The sequence below is a fragment of the Eriocheir sinensis genome, chromosome 36, assembly GCF_024679095.1.
Source record: "Eriocheir sinensis breed Jianghai 21 chromosome 36, ASM2467909v1, whole genome shotgun sequence".
Taxonomy (NCBI): Eukaryota; Metazoa; Arthropoda; class Malacostraca; order Decapoda; family Varunidae; genus Eriocheir; species Eriocheir sinensis.
Window position 1 is genome coordinate 9733278 of NC_066544.1, and position 19553 is coordinate 9752830.

At 43.5% G+C, this 19553-nt stretch overlaps 1 protein-coding gene across 2 annotated transcripts in view; it reads left to right on the forward strand.

Moving 5' to 3' along the window:
- LOC127007753 (protein lozenge-like) overlaps nt 1–19009 on the forward strand; it is a 41942-nt gene extending 22933 nt beyond the window's left edge. Inside the window, exons 2-5 of one of the 2 annotated variants that reach the window (XM_050879021.1) lie at nt 5031–5144; nt 7405–7536; nt 14219–14428; nt 16501–19009. In XM_050879021.1, the coding sequence (XP_050734978.1) occupies nt 5031–5144; nt 7405–7536; nt 14219–14428; nt 16501–17069 (1025 nt within the window). In that variant the 3' untranslated portion in view covers nt 17070–19009. Of the gene's footprint in view, nt 1–5030; nt 5160–7404; nt 7537–14218; nt 14429–16500 lie in introns of both variants that reach the window. The other variant, XM_050879020.1, reaches the window with a different exon arrangement.
- Nucleotides 19010–19553: the final 544 nt, after the last annotated feature.

Sequence of the window (19553 nt, forward strand, 5' to 3'; positions counted from 1 at the left end):
AACACATAAAGGAAAAGAAGTGGAGGAGGAGGAAAAGAAGTGGAGGAAGAAGAGGGAAAGTAGATAAGAGGAAGAAGGGAAAAGGGAGTGAGGGGAAAGAGGGAGGGGAAAGAAGGAAAGAATGAGGGAAGAGAATTATGAGTGTGTGTGTGTGTGTGTGTGTGTGTGTGTGTGTGTGTGTGTGTGTGTGTGTGTGGACGCGGGCACAGGTACACACAGGTCCTCAGGTGGGCACAGGTACCGTCTCCGGCCCGCCTGTGCAATCAATACCTGCCCTCCACCCCCTCCACCCCTCCACCTGTCCTGCCTACTCCCCTCCACCTCTCCATCTCTCCCTTCCACCCCGCACCTCACTACGCTTTCTCCTCCACCTCCACTTCCTCCATTCATCCACCTGTTCTTCTTCCTCCCTTCCACCTCTCCACCTCTTCTTCTTCCATCCCTGCAAGTCTCAATCCACCTTCTCTCTCTACCTCACCACACTTTCTCCTCTACCTCCCCTTCCAATATCCCTCCACCCCTTCTTCCACTCTCCACCTCACCATTCTTCCTTTTCTCCTCTCCCTCTCCTTCTACTGTTCCACTCTCTATTCCTTCCTCTCTCCTCCACTTCACTTTCCTCCACCTATCCCTCCACCTCCCCATCTTCGCTCCTCCACCTTACCACCCTTTCCCTCCATCTCTGTTCCTCCGTTTTTTCCCCTCCACCTCTTCTTTTTTTTACTCCTTCCTATACCTCTCCACCCTCTATTCCACCTCTCTTCTCCTTCACGTTTTCTCCACCTCCACTTTCCTCTCTTCTTCCACTTCTCAATCCTCTATTCCACCTATCCTCCTCCTCCTCCTCCTCCCTATTCCTCCACCTCCTCTCCTTCCACTCCTTCCATCCTCTATTCCACCTCTCCTCCTCCTCCTTCCTATTCCTCCACCTCCTCTCCTTCCACTCCTTCCATCCTCTTTTCCATCTCTCTTCTCCTCCACCTCTTTCCTTCTTCACATTTTCTCCTCCACTTCTCCGTCCTTTATTCCACCTCCCCTTTCACCTCAGTCTCTCCACTCTTTCTCCTCCACCTCATTCTCTCCACCTCTTCCATTCTTCCTCCAATTTGTCTTCCTTCCTCCATTTATCTTCTCTCTCTCTCTCTCTCTCTCTCTCTCTCTCTCTCTCTTCCTCGTCTCCCTTTTCCTTCTCTTTTAATTAAACCGTCTCTCTCTCTCTCTCTCTCTCTCTCTCTCATCATCCTTTTCTTCTCTTCATTTCGACCGTTTTCTTCTTTTTTCTCTCCCTCTTTCCTCCTCTTCTTCCCTCCCTTCCATTTACGGAGAGAAGGAAGGAAAGAAGGAGGAAAGGAGAGAAGGAAAGAAGAAAGGAGAGAGAAAAGGAGAGTAAAGGAGAGAAAATAACATGAGAAAATGGAGAAAGTATGGAGAGAGAGAGAGAGAGAGAGAGAGAGAGAGAGAGAGAGAGAGAGAGAGAGAGAGAGAGAGAGAGAGAGAGAGAGAGAGAGAGAGGGAGGGAGGGAGAGAGGGGGAGAGGGAAGTAGGGAGAGAGAGAGGGAGGGAGGGAGAGTAAAGTACAGGTATAGATAGACAGGAAGAGCCGGAGGAAGAGGGAGGGAGGGAGAGGGAGGGAGAGAGAGAGGGAGAGGGAGAGAAATATGGTGAACCGAGGGAGGGAGAGAAAGAGAAGGAGAGGAGAGGAGAGGGAGAGAGGAGAAATATGGAGGGATGGAGAGGAAGAGGAGGAGGAGGAGAGAGAGAGAGAGAGAGAGAGAGAGAGAGAGAGAGAGAGAGAGAGAGAGAGAGAGAGAGAGAGAGAGAGAGAGAGAACAGGTTTGGGATATAGACAAGATGAGGGGAAGAAGGATATGTAAGGGGAGGGGAGGGGAGGAGAGATGGGGAGAGGGGAGACTAATTGGCGCCTGTTGACCACACCGTTAATTATCAACCACAATCAACCAGGTAACAACCCCCCCTCCCCCCTCTCCCCCCTCCTTAAGTGATATTGACCCACCCCCTCCCTCCCCTTCCTCCTCCCCTTCACCCATTAGGAGGAGGAGGAGGAGGAGGAGGAGGAGGGGAAGGGGGAGGAGGAGGAACAACAGGTGATTTCAAGGAAGGGGAGAGAGAGGGGAGAGGGGAGGGTAGATAGAAGGGGAGGAGGAGGATAGAGGAAGGGGAGGGGAGAGGAAGAAGGGAAGAGAAAAAAAAGTAGAGGGATAGGGGAGAGAGAAGAAGGGAAGAGAGGAAGGAAGAGGGAAGATGAAAAAAAAGTAGAGGGGAGAGAGAAGAAGGGAAGAGAGGAAGGAAGAGGGGAGAGGAAGAAGGGACGAGAAAAAAAGTAGAGGGAGAGGGGAGAGAGAATAAGGGAAGAGAGGAAAGGAAGAAGGGAAGACAAATGTAGAAGAGGGGAGAGAGAGGGGTAAAAGAAGGGGAGGAAAGAGGGAAGAGAAAGAAAGAGGGGAGAAAGAAGAAGGGAAGAGAGGAAGGAAGAGGGGAAAGGAGGAAGGGAAGAGAAATGTAGAAAAGGGGAGACAGAGTGGTAAAAGAAGGGGGGGAAAAAGGGAAGAGAAAGAAAGAGGAAGAGGGGAGAGAGAAAGGGGAACTGGGGGGAGAGTACAGAGATGGGAAGTAGATAAATGGGGAGCAAATAGAGGAGTAGAAAGGGGAGAAGGGGAGATAAATGGGGAGGAGGGGAGGGGTGATAAAAGTGAGGTAAAAGGGATGGGAGAAACATGAATGAGTAATGGGGAAGGGAGGGGAGAGGGGAGGAACAGGAGAGGGGAGAGAAGGGGAAAAAGGGGAGAGAGAAACAAAGGAAGAGGGAGAAGAGAGGAGAGGAGGAGGAGGAAAGGGGGGAATGGATAAAGAGGTGGAATGGGGAAAGGGAAAGAGAAAAGGGGAAAAGGAGGAAGGGGAAAATAAATGTGGAAATGGAAAAAAAAAAAAGAGGTAGGGGAGGAAAAAAAGGGAAGAGAAAGGAGGAAAGGAAGGAAAATGGAAAGGAGGAGGAAGGGGGACAATGGATAAAGGGGTGGAATAGGGAAAGAGGAAGAGGAAAAAGGAGGAAGAGGAAAATAAAAAAGGGGAAAATAAATGAGGAAATTGAAAAGAAAAAGAGGAAGAGGAGGAATAAAAAGGAAGAGGAAGGAGAAAAGGAAGGCAAAAGGAAATGAAGAGAAAGGAAAGGGAAGATGAGGAAACAGTAATAATAATAATAATAATAATAATAATAATAATAATAATAATAATAATAATAATAATAATAATAATAATAATAATAACAGAAATTTAGACAAAGGAAAATATTACAAAAAAATGTTAACAGAACTGGAAATAGATAGCCAGAAAGATCGATAGACAGACAGACAGACAGACAGACAGACAGACAGACAGACAGACAGACAGACAGACAGATAGACAGACAGACAGACAGACAGACAGATAGACAGACAGACAGACAGACAGACAGACAGACAGACAGACAGACAGACAGACAGACACTGACGGAAATGTATATAAAAAACACCCGCGCCACAATGCAAAAAATAAAACAGTACAGTAAAGATTTAATTAAAACCGCAAACACACACACACACACACACACACACACACACACACACACACACACACGCACACATCGCACACGCACACAACGCACACGGCGAGCGAATAACAAAACAACTAACAAACCCACTCACATACACACCCTCCCCTCCTCCTCCCCTCCCCACTCCCCTCCCCTCCCCTCCCCATCACTTCCCCTCACTCTCCCCCATTCCTATGATAACGAAGCCCAAAACAAGTTACAAACACCACCGCATAATCTCCCTTCCCTTCCCCTTCCTGTTTCCCTCCCCTTCCCCTCACTTTTCCCCTCCCTTCCTAACTACCGCCCGATGGTTCAATGGAGTTGTTAGGTCGAACCAGAGTAGTTTGAAAGTAGTTAAACGGGACCAGTATTTGTCAATTTGGTGGTGGTGGTGGTGGTGGAGGCGAGAGGGTTAACACAGATATATAGTTTGGGAGTGGGGAGATGGGTGGGGAGAGGGGTGGGGAGAGGGGTGGAGAAGGGAAGGGCGTATGCAAAATTGGGAAGATCTATAGATTTTTTTTTTTTTTTTGGGGGGGGGTTGCGGCTCCGTGTGTGTGTGTGTGTGTGTGTGTGTGTGTGTGTGTGTGTGTGTGTGTGTGTGTGTGTGTGTGTGTGTGTGTGCAACAAAATACCTCACTTGTGTTTTATTATTATTATTACTTCTACTACTCTCTCTCTCTCTCTCTCTCTCTCTCTCATACCCAATATTTAGCCCGAAAAACAAAGATGCAATTTCCCCTCTTTTTTCCCCTTTTCCCCAGCCGCTTCCCCTCTTTTCCCCAACCCTTTAAGCTCTCATATCCCTTCCCTTTTTTCCCCTCTCGCCCTTCCTTCCCCTCTACTCTCTCTCTCTCTCTCTCTCTCTCTCTCTCTCTCTCTCTCTCTCTCTCTCTCTCTCTCTCTATCTCTCTCTCATATAATCTCTCCCCTTCCTCTCTCTTCTCTCTCATAATCTCTCTCTCTCTCTCTCTCTCTCTCTCTCTCTCTCTCTCTCTCTCTCTCTCTCTCTCTCTCTCTCTCTCTCTCTCTCTCTCTCTCTCTCTCTCTCTCTCTCTCTCTCTCTCTCTCTCTCTCTCTCTCTCTCTCATCTCTCTCTCTCTCTCTCCTATCTACACCTCTACCTATCTATATATGCCTTTCAAAATATCTATCTATGTATTAACCTCACACACACACACACACACACACACACACACACACACACACACACACACACACACACACACACACACACACACACACACACATAACACTCTCATTCTCTATCCCTCACTGGTACACACACTCAATCTTTCACACACTCACACTCACTCCCTCAATCTTACACACACTCTACTCACTCCCTCACTCTCTCACTCACTCCCTTAATCTTTCACACACTCACACTCACTCCCTCACTCTCTCACTCACTCCCCTCTCTCTCTCTCTCCTCCAGGGAAGAGCTTCAACCTGTCCATCATAATCAGCTCGGCGCCTATCCAGATCACGACGCTGACGAAGGCGATCAAGGTTACGGTAGACGGACCTCGCGAGCCCCGGAACAAGTCACGTGAGTGGATTGTGGGTAGGTGGTGGAGCGCGGTTGTTGTGTGGAGGTGGTGGTTGTGGTTGTAGTGCTGGTGGAAAGGTAAGGTAGGGAGAGTGGTTGCAGTGGTTGGACTTGTGATGGTGGTGATGGTGGAAGGTAAGGTGGGTGTGGAGATGCATGGTGGTTGGTGGTGGTGGAGAGAGGTGATGGTGACCGTGGTGGTGATGGTGAAAGGTAATGTGGTGAGACTGTACAGAGTGGTGATGATGGTGGTGGTGACGTTGGTGGTGATGAAGAGGTTTTGTAGGAAGATGTGGTGATGATGGTGGTGGTGGTGATGATGATATGGTGAAGAAAGGCTGGATGATGTGGTGAGTAAGAAGTGGTGATGGTGGTGATAGTGGTGGTGGTGGTGATGATAGTGGTGATGATGATGATGGAGAAAACAAAGTGGAGTGAGATAGAGAACAAAAAAGAGAGCTAGGAGAGAGAGAGAGAGAGAGAGAGAGAGAGAGAGAGAGGCGGGGCGGGGGATCAATTAAATACACTTGCCTCCACATGTCTGTATGAAGCACAATCACTCACCGGCCTAACAGAGAGAGAGAGAGAGAGCGGTCGGGTTGTGCGTACTAAATGCCTTTAATATTATGCATCAGGGACGAACTGACTTGAGAAACGAGAGAGAGAGAGAGAGAGAGAGAGAGAGAGAGAGTGTGGAATGGTTATTATTACTACATATGACTCTACTCTCCACACACACACACACACACACACACACACACACACACACACACACACACATTAACAAACAAACAAATAAACGAAATAGACAGAATAACAGCAACACAAAGAAGCACAGCAGCATACAAGTAAGTTAGCTTTAATATCTCTCTCTCTCTCTCTCTCTCTCTCTCTCTCTCTCTCTCTCTCTCTCTCTCTCTCTCTCTCTCTCTCTCTCTCTCTCTCTCTCTCTCTCTCTCTCTCTCTCTCTCTCTCTCTCTCTCTCTCTCTCTCTCACCCGTTCATTTTCCCCTTTTTCTTTGTCCCCTCTTTTATCCTCTCATTTTTTCCCTTCTACTCTTTTCCTTCTTCCCCTTTTCCCCTTCATTCTCTGTGTTCTTTCGTTCCACCTTTCCCCTCTCCTTTCCTCTCACATTTACCATCTTCTTTTTCCTCTCTATTTCCCCTTTTCCTTATCTCTCATGTTCCTCTCCTTTCCTTTAACTTTCCCCTCATTTTTTTCCTTTTCCTCTTTTCTTTCTCTTCTCTCCTATCATTTTTACCTCTGTCCCATATCCCGTTTTCTTCCCTTTCACTTTCCCATTTCTCTTTTCCCTCTTTCTCCTGTTTTTCTCCCCTCTATATCTCCCATCACTATCATATCTTCCCATCCTCTCATATTCCCCTCGCTTTCCCTTCCCTACCTCAACCTTACCTCTCATTTATCTTCCTCCTCTTCCTTCCCCTCTATTCTCTCTTCCATCAATATGACCCTCCAATATTTCCTCTTCCTTCTCCTCTTCCTCCTCCTCCTTCTCCTCCTCCTCTCCCTTCCTTTTCATTGAGCTTTCTTCCCCTTTTTTGTGCGTTTTCCCATTCCTGTCACACTCTTAAATACCCTTCCCTAATCTTCCCCTTTTCCCATCATCTCAACTTACGCCCCTTCCTCAAACATTACCCCTCATTTCCTTCTCCCTTATAACTTCCTTGCATTCCTATCACCCCCTCTCTCCCTTTTCTGACATTCCCAACTTCCCCCAAAATTACCCCTTCTTTCCCCTTCTATAATATACCTTCCTTCTATCTCCCCATTCTCCCACTCCCTCCTTCCCATCCCTCCCTTCTTCCCCATCCCTCCCCTCTCAAATTATCATCCCTCCTTCCTCTCCCGACCACCTAATCACCCCCTTTCTAACACTCCCCACCTTTTTCCCCTCACCCACTCGTTTTTTCCCCATCCCCTTTCCCATATCCCATCACCCTATGTAACCCCCTCATCTCAATCCCCACTTTCCCCCTACCCACTCGTTGTTCTCCCCACCCCCATACCTATATCCTATCACCCCACATATCCACCTTTTCTCCCCCTCACCCACTCGCCCTTCACCCCACCCCCCTACCTACACTCCATCACTCCCTGTCACCCCCACATCTCACATCCCCCTTCTTCCCTTCTTCATCCACTCCTTTTCTCTCTCTCTCTCTCTCCACCCCCCCTTACCCAAACCCCCACACCAACCCCCATCTCCCCAGCATCTCACCCCCGTTCTCTCCCCCGCAGGACACCCCGGCTGGGGCTTCCCTCTAGGCTACCACCCGTGGTTGGATTCCCACCTGTCAGCGCTGGGCTACAACCTGGGCCTTACCGCCTTCAACCCCCTCGCCCACACCAAGGCCCTCGAGCTAGCAAGAGGTGAGTCAGGGGGGGGATGGGGGGAAGGGAAGGAATGGGGATGGGAGCGGAAAAGGAGTGTGGGGGGGAATGGGGGGGATGGGAGTGAGAATGTGAGGGATTGCGGGGTAGGAGGGGGAGAGGGAAGTAGGGGTTGAGTGGGGAAAGGGAATACGGAAGGGGAATGGGTAAAGTGGGAATGGGAGGTGAGCGGGGGTAAGGGAGTGGGTGTGTGGAAGTAAGGAGGGAGTGGGAGTGAGAGTGGATGTGTGGAAGGGAGTGGGAAGGGAGTGGGATAAAAGAAAGGGCGGTGTTGGAGTGGGGTTGAGAGGGAGGAGTGGGAAGTAGAGGTGAGTGAGAAGGGAGTGAAGGGGGAGGGGGGAGGAGGGGAGTGGAAGGAAGGGAGTGAAGGGGGAGGGGGGAGGAGGGGAGTGGAAGGAAGGGAGTGAGCGAGTGTGTGGAAGTGAGAGAGGAATGAGAGTTGTCTTTACTAAGTGAGTGAATGAGTGAGTGAGTAAATTATCTTTTTTTTTGTCTACCTGTCTTTTTTAGGGGGGTGGGGGGGGCTTCTGTGCTTTAGAAATTAAGTGGTAGGTGATTTACACACATACACACACACACACACACTCTCTCTCTCTCTCTCTCTCTCTCTCTCTCTCTCTCTCTCTCTCTCTCTCTCTCTCTCTCTCTCTCTCTCTCTCTCTCTCTCTCTCTCTCTCTCTCTCTCATTCTCACCCCCCCCCCTTACGTTACCACCAAGCTAATTAAGTGATCACTCAAGCGCTTAATAACCTCAAATTACCTGACTCATCTAGATCACACCTGATTACACCTGATCAATTACGTGGCGGCAGGTAACGTTGACCCCTCACCTGCCGCGCCCCTTCCTCTGATTGGCTCGCACCTGGCTCACACCTGTATCACGCCTAATCTTTATTGCCGCCGCCACACCTGCTCCCTTACACACAGGTTAAGATAGCGCACCTGTAATTAGCGAAGGACCTCACCTGTTATGTTTTTTTTTCCTCCTCGCCTCGTCCCTCCCTCCCTCAGAAGTTTATATGATATTTTAAAAGTTAACAAGGAATCGATTTTTAGTGTCAAGGATAATGTGTGGAATTAATTAGTGATACGTGGTTTTGCTTATCGTCTGTTTGTGTTATTTTTTCTCTCTCTTTTTCCACGTCTTTATATATTTCAACGTTAACTAAGAATCGATTTTTAGTGTCAACGATAATGTGTGAGATGGATTATTGAGACCTTTTTTTCAATATTGTCTGTTTGTGTTATTTTTTTTTCTCTCTCTCTTTTTCCACGTCTTTATATATTTCAACGTTGACTAGGAATCGATTTTTAGCGTCAAAGATAATGTGTGAGATGAGAGATGAGATATTGAGACCTTCTTTTTTTTAATATTGTCTGTTTTTGTGTTATTTTTTTCTCCTCTCCCACAAATTTGTATGATATTTTAAAAGTTCACTACATAGGAATCGATTTTTAGTTTGTCAAAGATAATGTGTGATATGAATTACTGGAACGGGTTTTTTTTAATATTGTCGTTTTTTTTTTTTTTTTTTCTTCCCTACGACAAGTTTCTATGATATTTTAAAAGTTAACTAGGAATCGATTTCAGTGTCAAAAACAATGTGAGGAATGAATTAGAGACTTTCTCCTTTTTTAATATTGTCTGTTTTTTGTAATTTTTTCCCCTTTCTCACAAGCTTCATTGATATTTTAAAAGTTAACTAGGAATCGATTTTAGTGTCGAAGGTAATGTGTGGAATGAATTTCTGGGACTTTCTTTTTTTCAATATTGTCTGTTTTTGTTGTTGTTGTTGTTTTTTCTCCCCTCCGACAAGTTTCTATGACATTTTAAAAGTTAACTAGGAATCGATTTTAGTGTCGAAGGTAATGTGTGGAATGAATTACTGAAACTCTCCATTTTTAATATTGTCTGTTTTTGTTGTTGTTTTTTCTTTTTTTCTCCCCTCCGACAAGTTTCTATGACATTTTAAAAGTTAACTAGGAATCGATTTTTCAATGCCAAATATAATGTGTGAAATTAATTACTGAGGCGTTCTTCTTTTAAATATTTTGTTCGTATTATTTTTTTTATGGTTTTCCCCCCTCACCTCTAAAGTTTGCATAACATTTTAAAAGTTAACAAGGAATCGATTTTTAGTGTCAAAGATAATGCGTGAAATGAATTACTCAAAACGTTTTTCTTTTTACTATTTTTCCGCCTTACTTTCCCCTTTCTCTTTTACCTCTTTCTCCTCTCTTCTTCCCCTCTAAGTCTCCCATCACTATCATCTCTTTCCATACCCTCATTTTCCGTCATACTCCCTTCCCCCTTCCTCAACCTTACCTCTCATTTATCTTGTTCCTTTTTTTCTTTCCCCTCTATTCCCCTTTTTCATTAATATTTATCTTAGTTTTCCTCACAACTTTATATAATTAAACGTTTACTAGGAAGTAGTTTGGAAAGTTTCGTTTAGTCGGCGCAACATCTGTGGTCATATGCCGGAGAAAGACAGAAGGGGAAGGAATTATAGGAGACGGGACACAACACCCGATTAATACCTGGTACCCATTCATTGTTGGGTGGACAGGAGCGTGGTGTATCGGAAAGGCCGCCCAAATTTGTCCAATCCGCCCGGGAATCGAACCCGGGCTCTCTCGATTTACTAGGAATCGATTTTAGTTTATTAAGATAATGCGTGAAGTTAATTACTGAAACGTTCTTCTTAAAATATCATGTTTGTATTCATTATTTTGTTCATCTATTTAATTATTTTCCTTCTGTTTACAATTTGAATTATCTGCTCGTTAACTATGAATCATTTTTAGTTACCGATATAATACGTTCAAGTGATAATTTAGACATTTGTTTCAAGAATATCAGTAATGCATATTTTTGTTTGTTTGTTTATTTCTCTTTTCATAACCCTATACATATTTTCTTTCTTTCACATCTCGTTCATATTTTTTTCTTTTTTCATACTCATATATATGCACTTTTTCCTGTTTGTTTATTTCTCTTTTCATAACCTTGTATATATTTTCTTTCTTTCACATCTCATTCGTATTTTATTTTATCTTTTCATAATCATATATAAGCTTTTTTTTCTCTTTGTTTATTTCTCTTTTCATAATCGTATATATGCATTTTTTTTTCTCTAGTTTATTACTTTTTTTACGACCTTTTATATTTTTTTTTTCTTTCACATCTCAATCAAATTTTGTTTTCTCTTTTCATAATAATTTATAAGCATTTTTTTCTCTTCACGGCCCTATATATTTTCTCTCTCTTTACATTATATACTTTCTTCTCTCTTCACAACCCTATACAGATTTTCTTTTGGGTTGACTTGCAATCTATTTTCAGCAACCAAGCTCAGGCACCACAACCAAATCACCTAACTACCAGAATACCGATTTTATATGTTTTTTTTTTCCACGAGGAGAACAAACCTCTTTTTTCACGGTCATGCTGAACGCTATTAACATTTTTTCATAATTACGTTCAACGCTTTATTTTTTTCCTAATTATATTCAGCGCTATTATTTTGAGTAGTTTTTCATAGTTTTTCTTAACGATTTAATTATTTTTATAGTAATACCAACACTATTTTTTTTTCATATCTATACTCAACACTAATTTTTTCATATCTATACTCAACACTAATTTTTTCATATCTATACTCAACACTAATTTTTTTTCATATCTATACTCAACACTAATTTTTTCATATCTATACTCAACACTAATTTTTTCATATCTATACTCAATACTATTCCTGCAAATCAATACTCAACACTAATTTTTTCATATTTCTACTCAACACTTCCTGCAAATCAATACTCAACACTATTTTTTCCTATTTATACTCAACACTCATTTTTTTGTGTGTGCTCTTTCACATTCTTATACTCAAGGCTATATATTTTCTTTTCTTCACAACCTCCGGCCTTTCCAGGTAAAGGTGTTGTAGCCAGTTGATTGAAGCAACGGGAAGACAAACTTTCCAATTAATTACGATCAAAATTTCTTCACGTCCTCCTGTCTGTAATATTTTCAATTATTTATCACCATATTTTTTCTCCTTCTTACACAATCTTACTTAAACAGAATTCGCGTCCTAACCAAAATAAGTGACTCAAACAAGCAGGCAATTCATTACTCGGAAAATTTATTATTATCTTTATTATTATTTCTATTTACTATATTCTTCATCTAGCATCATATTCATTAAACACTTTTCACAACATACACAACATACATTACTTATATATTTTTTTGTTTACATGCTATTAATCTATTAAATATGTATTCTTTTTTTTTTTTACGGCAATCACTTCTAAATCATATTTCTTTGTATTTTTTTTCTTCTTTTGTTTGTATTGAGTTTTTATTTTTATTTACATATAATTTATCATGTTATTTTTTTTATTATTCCTTTTTCACGGCACACACGAAATCTTCATATATCTATTAATTCTTTTGATTATTTGTCTTATTTATTTATTTTTTCTGCTATTGCTTTCATTATTCAATTTTCACGGCACACAAAAACGTTCAAAGCATATTAGTTCTATTATTTACATTTACACTTCATTTATCTTCCATCATTTTCATCATTCACATGCGGCGTCTACATCATCATATTCCTATTACATATATTTTCAATTTCATATTATTTATCTATTGTTATTTCCACTATTTTTCTTCACGGCACACACAAACGTCTACATCATATTTCTACTCATTTCGTATTATCTATTTTCATTTGTATCTACCTGTTCATCTATTACCATTTTGTATTATCTATTTTCATTTGTATCTACCTGTTCATCTATTACCATTTTCCCCCCACGGCGCAAACGACGCCTACATATTCCATTTCTTTATATTGTTTCTTCACCACCATTTCCGATCGCCGGGGAATCCTTAACAGAGCTTGCCTGCGTGCACTTAATTAATTGAAGAACACCTGCCTCAACACACCTGGCGGGGCTTAATGGCCAGTGATGTCCAGGAATACAAACACCTAACATTACTCTGATCACTTACGGTTTTTATTTCTTTTTTTTTTACTTTTTTTTTTTTTTGCCTTTGTTGTTGGTATCGTTGCCGGCGCAGTTAAAGCCGACACACACACACACACACACACACACATACACAGACACACAGACACACAGAACGATATTACACCGGCTATTCACGATCTATTGGTGTTTCTCTTTTTTTTTTATGTGTGTGTATGTGCGTGTGCGTGTGTGCGTGTGTGTGTGCGTGTGTGTGTGTGTGTGTGTGTGTGTTGGGGTGGGAGGATTATTTTGTCTCCTGGAAAAATAATCAACGTAGGAAAATGAGAGAAAGGGGAAAAAAAAGGATTGTCTTGATTGATTCTTGTGACTGATCATACTTTGTTTTGTTTTCTTTTTTTGTGTGTGTGTTGTTGTTAGTCTTGGAAAAACATCAACAGAATAAAAGGAGAGTAAAAAAAATAGTTTACCTCATCGACTCTTCTAAATGAGCATGCTTTTTTTTTTTTCATTCTGAGTTACAAAAAAAAAGTAAAGCATCAATGTAATAAGAAAAAAAGCTTACATTTATCAACTCCTCTGATTTTTTTTTTTTTTTTTTTTTCATCGTCACTGACCTATCGGCATCAGCATAACAGAGGAAAAGTTGATCTTACTCGACTTTTTAATAAATGATATCCTTATTTTTTTTTATTATCTTTGCCGCCATTAAAACACAAATAGTAAAAACAATGAAAAAAAACATCTTGATCGCCTATTTAAATTATTACCCATTTTTTTCTGTTACTTCTGAAAACACTCGCACATAAAAAAAAAACTATAAGAAACAAAAATAAAAAATATATGTTCATCCAAATATTTTCCTTCACAATCCACATATTTTTTTTCTTTCCAGTGCAAAACTTGATTAAACTTTTCTTGTAATTATTTCGACTTAAGCATTTTTCTTCTTTTTTTTAATTATATTTTCTCTTTGCGACATTTTTCATCACCAATACAGTGTTGTGGGTATTATGTCATCACCAACACCAACACCAAAACTCACCACCACAATCACCACCACCCTCATTACCACCCATGTCCTTCATCATCACTGTCACCACCATCATCATCACCACCTTCTTACAGCACTCACCACTATCATCACCACCCATCCTTCACCACCCTCACCACCAAAACCATCACCACCACCCTCATTACCACCCATGTCCTTTATCATCACTGTCACCACCATCATCATCACCACCTTCTTACAACACTCACCACTATCATCACCACCCATATTTCACCACCCTCACCCATCACCACCCATATTTCACCACCCTCACCACCTATTACCATCACCATCATCACTATCATCACACCTAGGCAATTCATCACCACCATCACCACCAACTATCAACATCATCATCATTAACTCATCACCGCTGTATCACCACCATGTATTACCATTATCTATCACCACTTCATCACCACCAACTATTAATATTACCATCATCAATTTACCACCACTTTTCCACCACAATCACCATCATTAATCTCTCATCCCCTCTATCACCACCATCACCACTACCACCCTTATTCATCAAGACCTTATCACCACCACCACCACCACCACCATCACCACCCTCACCACTCCTTTCTTCTTCCACAGTGGGCGGCAACGGGTGGCTGGACGCCTGGCGGGGGGCTTCCGGACTGGTGGGGGGGCTGGGCATGGGCGTGGGGGGCTCGCACCTCCCCGGCACGGCCCTGGGCAGCCTCTCCGCCCACTCGCTCCCCTCTCTGCCCGCCCACAACCCCGCCCACTCCCACGCCCTGGCCAGCATAACCAACACAGAGAGCACGAGACAGCTGCTGAGCGGTGAGTGAAGGGGGGAGAAGGGGGGAAAGGGGGGAGAGTAAGAAGGGGGAAAGGATGAAGAGTATGGAAAGGGGAAAGGGGGGAAGAATGTGGAAGGGGGAAAAGGGGGAAGAGTATGGAAGGGAGGAAAGGGGGGAATAGTATGAAAGGGGGAAAAGTAAAAAAAGGGGGAAAAGGGAAAATAGAATGGAAGGGGGAAGAGTAAGAAAAGGAGGAGAGCGGGAAAAGTTAGGAAGTGTAAAGGAAAGTAGAGGGAGGAAAGAGGAAGAGAGGAGCCGAAGGAAAAGGGGGAGGGGTAAAAGGAAAGGGAGAAGACGAAGAAAGGAAGGGAAGATGAAGGGAAGGTGGGAAGGGGAATAGATGAAGTGGGGAGGAAATAAATGGAAGGGGAAGGGAGGAGTATATAAAGGGAGGGAAGGGGGATAATTGAAGAAGGGGATAAATGGAAGGGGAAGGGAGGAATATATAAAGGGAGGGAATAGGGATAATTGAAGAAGGGAAGAAAGGGGAAAGGGGAGAGGGAGAGGAATGAAAGGAAGGAACACGAAGGAAAGAGAAGGAGGAACTGAGGGAGGATAAAGGAAAGGAGGGGAGAGAAAAAGGAAAAGAGGGAGGAGGGAGGGAATGCAAGTGGGGAGGAAAGGGATGAAGGGAGATTTGAAAGATGGCGGAAATAAATAATGGAGGAAATGAAGGAGGAGGAGGAAGGGATTGAGAGTGAAAAGGAGTGGAGGAAAAGGAAGGGAGGGGAGAACATAGAAGTGAGGGAAGGAGGGAGAGGAAGTAAAGGGAGAGGTCTCCACACACACACACACACACACACACACACACACACACACACACACACAACACATAATACAGTTCACTCGGTTAATCCCTTTTTAATTACGACGAAGAAAACATAATTAGAGGAAAATGCTCACAAAGGAAAGGAAGAAAGAAAGCTATTAATCAGGCTTGTTAGGTGAGAGAAAAAGAGAGAGAGAGAGAAAAAAAAAGATAATCCCGAGGCGAAGGAAATTACCTGACCTATTGAGAGAGAGAGAGAGAGAGAGAGAAATTGGAAGGGTTAAGTGGAAAAGGTACAGAGAAAAGACTACGGATCTCTCTCTCTCTCTCTCTCTCTCTCTCTCTCTCTCTCTCTCTCTCTCTCTCTCTCTCTCTCTCATTAAGGTGCAAAATGATAATAATTTTACATCATTAGTAATTATGTAAACCCGAACTAGTTACCTCATTATTATTATTATTATTATTATTATTATTATTATTATTATTATTATTATTATTATTATTATTATTATTATTATTATTATTATTTATTCATTCATTTTCTGGTTTAAAAAATGTGAGGTATCAAATGCGTCACGTGTGTGTGTGTGTGTGTGTGTGTGTGTGTGTGTGTGTGTGTGTGTGTGTGTGTGTGTGTGTGTGCGTGCGGGCGTATGACCGAGAATTGAGTATCAACATTTTTTTTTCACATAACTCTCGCTTTTCAAAACAGTTAGAGAGAGAGAGAGAGAGAGAAAGTGGCAGGTGTGTGAGTGTATGCGTATGTTTGTGTGTATGTGAGTTTCTGTGTATTTAAAACATCCACAACATTCCATATTTTTTTTCCACTTTTTCACATTTGATCTGCTTGCATTTTTTTTTTCGAACACGCGCGTCACAAATGTTGGTGCGGCAATGTTTTATTAGTTATCAATCAATCAATTTATGCAACACACAACCCCCCCCCCCCTTCTCCTCCCCTCCCCCTTTCCACCCTCTCCCCTCTCTCTCTCTCTATCTACCTCTCTTTTCACCTCCCACACCTCACCTCTCTCTCTCTCTCTCCATATTTATGTTTCCTGTGATTCATCTCTCTCTATATATATGTGTGAATCCATCTATTGCTCATTCATTAAATATGTATGTATGGGGATATGTGTGTGTGTGTGTGTGTGTGTGTGTGTGTGATATGGGTTCGCTTAATGTATGTATGTGTGTGTGTGTGTGTATATATATATGTGTATGTGTGAGTGTGTGTTCGTATGTATGTGTTCACTTTTCTCACGTGTGCATTTCTTCCCCAGGTGAGTCCAGGTGTCTGAGGTGTCGCGGGTGTGAATCAGGGGGGGCGTGCACCTCCCACCTCCACCACGCCACCCCCACGCCCCCCTCCTCCTCCCCCGCCGCCGTCTCCTGCTCCCCCTCCACCTCCACCAACAGCAACAGCAGCAACAACAACAACAACAACAGCACCACCCAGAACCACAACAACAACACCACCACCACCACGAGCTCGGTCTCCACCACCACCACCACCACCACCACGACCAACACCACTGGAGGAGGCGGAGGAGGAGGAGGAGGTGGTGGAGGTGGAGGTGGAGGAGGAGGAGGAAATACCGGGAATGGAGGCAGTGGAGAAACAGGAAGTGGAGGAGGTGGAGTAGGGGGGCTAATAGGAAGTGGATTAGGGGGTGGAATCGTGAGTTTGCGGCCGCCTCCCCTCGCTGCTCTGGGTGGACTGAGCGCCTTCTCTATCCCGAAGACGCTGGGAGGCCTCAAGTCCGCCTTCCAGTCCCGTGAATCCTCTTTTCAGCCCGTCAAGCCTTCCAGCGACAGGAGCCCCGAAGTCAAGGTGTGGCGGCCCTACTGAAGGATACTAAAGGAATCTGCAGGACTCTGAAGGACCCCAAAGAAGCCTGTAGGAACCTGAAGGACTCTATAGAAAGCTGCGTCACCCTGAAGGAACCTGAAAGAGTCTGAAGGAGCCTGAAGAACCAACCCTGAAGGACTTAATAGGACTCTGAAGGACCCTGAAGGACCCTGCCATGACCACAGGAAGGACCATAATGTGACCTCCACTAACCCTTCTCCCTCGCTCCCCTACATTTTCCCTCCCCCCTCCACTAAGTTTCCTCCCCGTCCACTACACTCCCCACCTCCCTCCTCCCTTCGCCCACCTCCTTTCCAAAGACAACCTTACCCCAATCCACCCTAATACGAGCACCCCAACCTCCACTTTTCTCTCCCCACCACCCCCCTCACAAAATACCCCCTCCACAATCTCCTCCTCCCCAATATAATATACCTCCACTACCTCCCCCTCCTCTCACAACCTCTCCCCCATCCCCTCCATGATCCTTCTCTCCCTTCTCCCTCCTCTTCTACCTCCATCGAAACCCCTCCTCCTCCCTCCACCTCCCCCTCCACCCCCCAGCACGTACCTCATCTCCAATCACGTACACTAAATTGCCAGCCACGTACGCACGCACGCACGCACGCACCCCGAACGGACTTCATACCCGTGTGCGTGTATGTACGTGTGTGCGCGCGCGTTCTAATGCGTGTATGTGTACGTGTGTGCGTGTATAAGTGTGTGAACGTCTTTTTTCTAAGTGGTACACAGGCACGCACCACCACCACCACGACCTGACCTGTACTTGTTTTATACGAAGTGAAAAAAAAAATTGTGATAGAAAGTGGAAAAGAGTGGGAGGGGAAAAAATATATATAAAAAAGGAAAAAAATGAGAGTTGATGATGAAGAGAGAGAGGAGAGGAGAGAAAAAAAAAGGAAAGAAAAATGAAGGAGAGTATGATAAAAAAAAACTGTTTGATCTCATTTCGCAGCTCAGAGAAGAAAAAACTGACGGAGGGAAAAAAAGAAAAAAAGAAAGGAGAGATAAAAGGAGGGAGATAAAAAAAAAAGTAAGAGTGGAAAAATAGACGGAAACTTCATAATGTGTTTGTGTTTGTGTGTGTTTGTTTGTGTGTTCTCAGAGTAACAAAAAAAAAAAAAGATACAGAAGAAAGAAAAAATACAGAAGAGGAAAATACGGAAAGTGGAGGAGAGAAAAAGAAAGAAAAGTGGACGAGGAAAAAAGTGGAGGACAAAATATATAAAAAGAGAGAGAGACAGAAAGAGGAGGTCAAAAAAAGGACAAAAAAAAGTTGGTCTACATGAGGCCAACTAGTCATGTGCATTTATGTGCGTACGGAGACAATGTGTACATGAAAGGGACTCCATATGTACGTAACTGTGTGCGTGTGTGTAAGTACGTGTGATTTTGCGCGTGTGTGTGTGTATGTGTGTACGTGTGTGTATTTACGGTGGCCCAGGACCGCCCCCCCCTCACCCCTGCCCCCCTCCCTGCCCCCGCCCCCTTTTTTCTCAGAGCAAGCCTCCTCCCCTCCCCCCTCCCCCCATCTGCCCCCCCCCCCCCTCCATCACCTGTCCTGAGGAAAATATATTAGTGAAAAACGAACTCAAAATTTCGAAAAACCTTGCCAAAGAAAGTGCAAAGAAGCCGCCTGAGTGGTTTGTGTAGCCGAGAGATAATAATAATAAATGGTAACTTTGTGTATATTATGAGCGCGTTTGATACCTATAAAAAAAAATAGAAAGGAAGAAAAAGGAAGGTGAAAGAAGATTATTTTGCAGGTGAGGGAAGTGACAGCAAACGACAACGACAACAACAACAACAACAACAACAACAACACGGTAACATCACCACCACCACCACCAACAACAACAACAACAACAACAAACACGGTAACATCACTAACATCAGCATCACAACAACAACAACAACAACCTGACTGACTGACAAAAAAAGTACAAAGAGGAAAAAAATAGAAAAACAAACAAACCGCTAAACAAACAGAAAATGAGACACAGACAAACAAAAACAAACACAGAGGAACACAAACACCAAACAGACAGACAGAGAGACAGACAGAGAGACATACTAGCACAAACAGAAGCGAAGAAAAACAGAAAAAAACAGACATTAAAACAAAACAAAAAACAGACAAACAAACACCATTGGAGAGAATGCGGTAAAGCGGAATTCTGTTTACTTGGTGAGCAAACAGAGAAATAAAACACGAGATAAAGGAATAAAGCAGAGAGATAAAGAAATAAAACCAGACTAACAGAAACACAGAATATCGGGGAACAAAACCCGAACGAAAATACAAATGAAACAAAACTCAATTCTTGCAACATAAAGAGAGAGAGACACATACATATATATTTTTTAAACTGCGTTACGTGTGTTTTTCGAATTGAGTTTGAGAAAAGGAAGAAAACAAAAACAAAAGCAACAACGCAACACAACACAAACTATACGAATAAC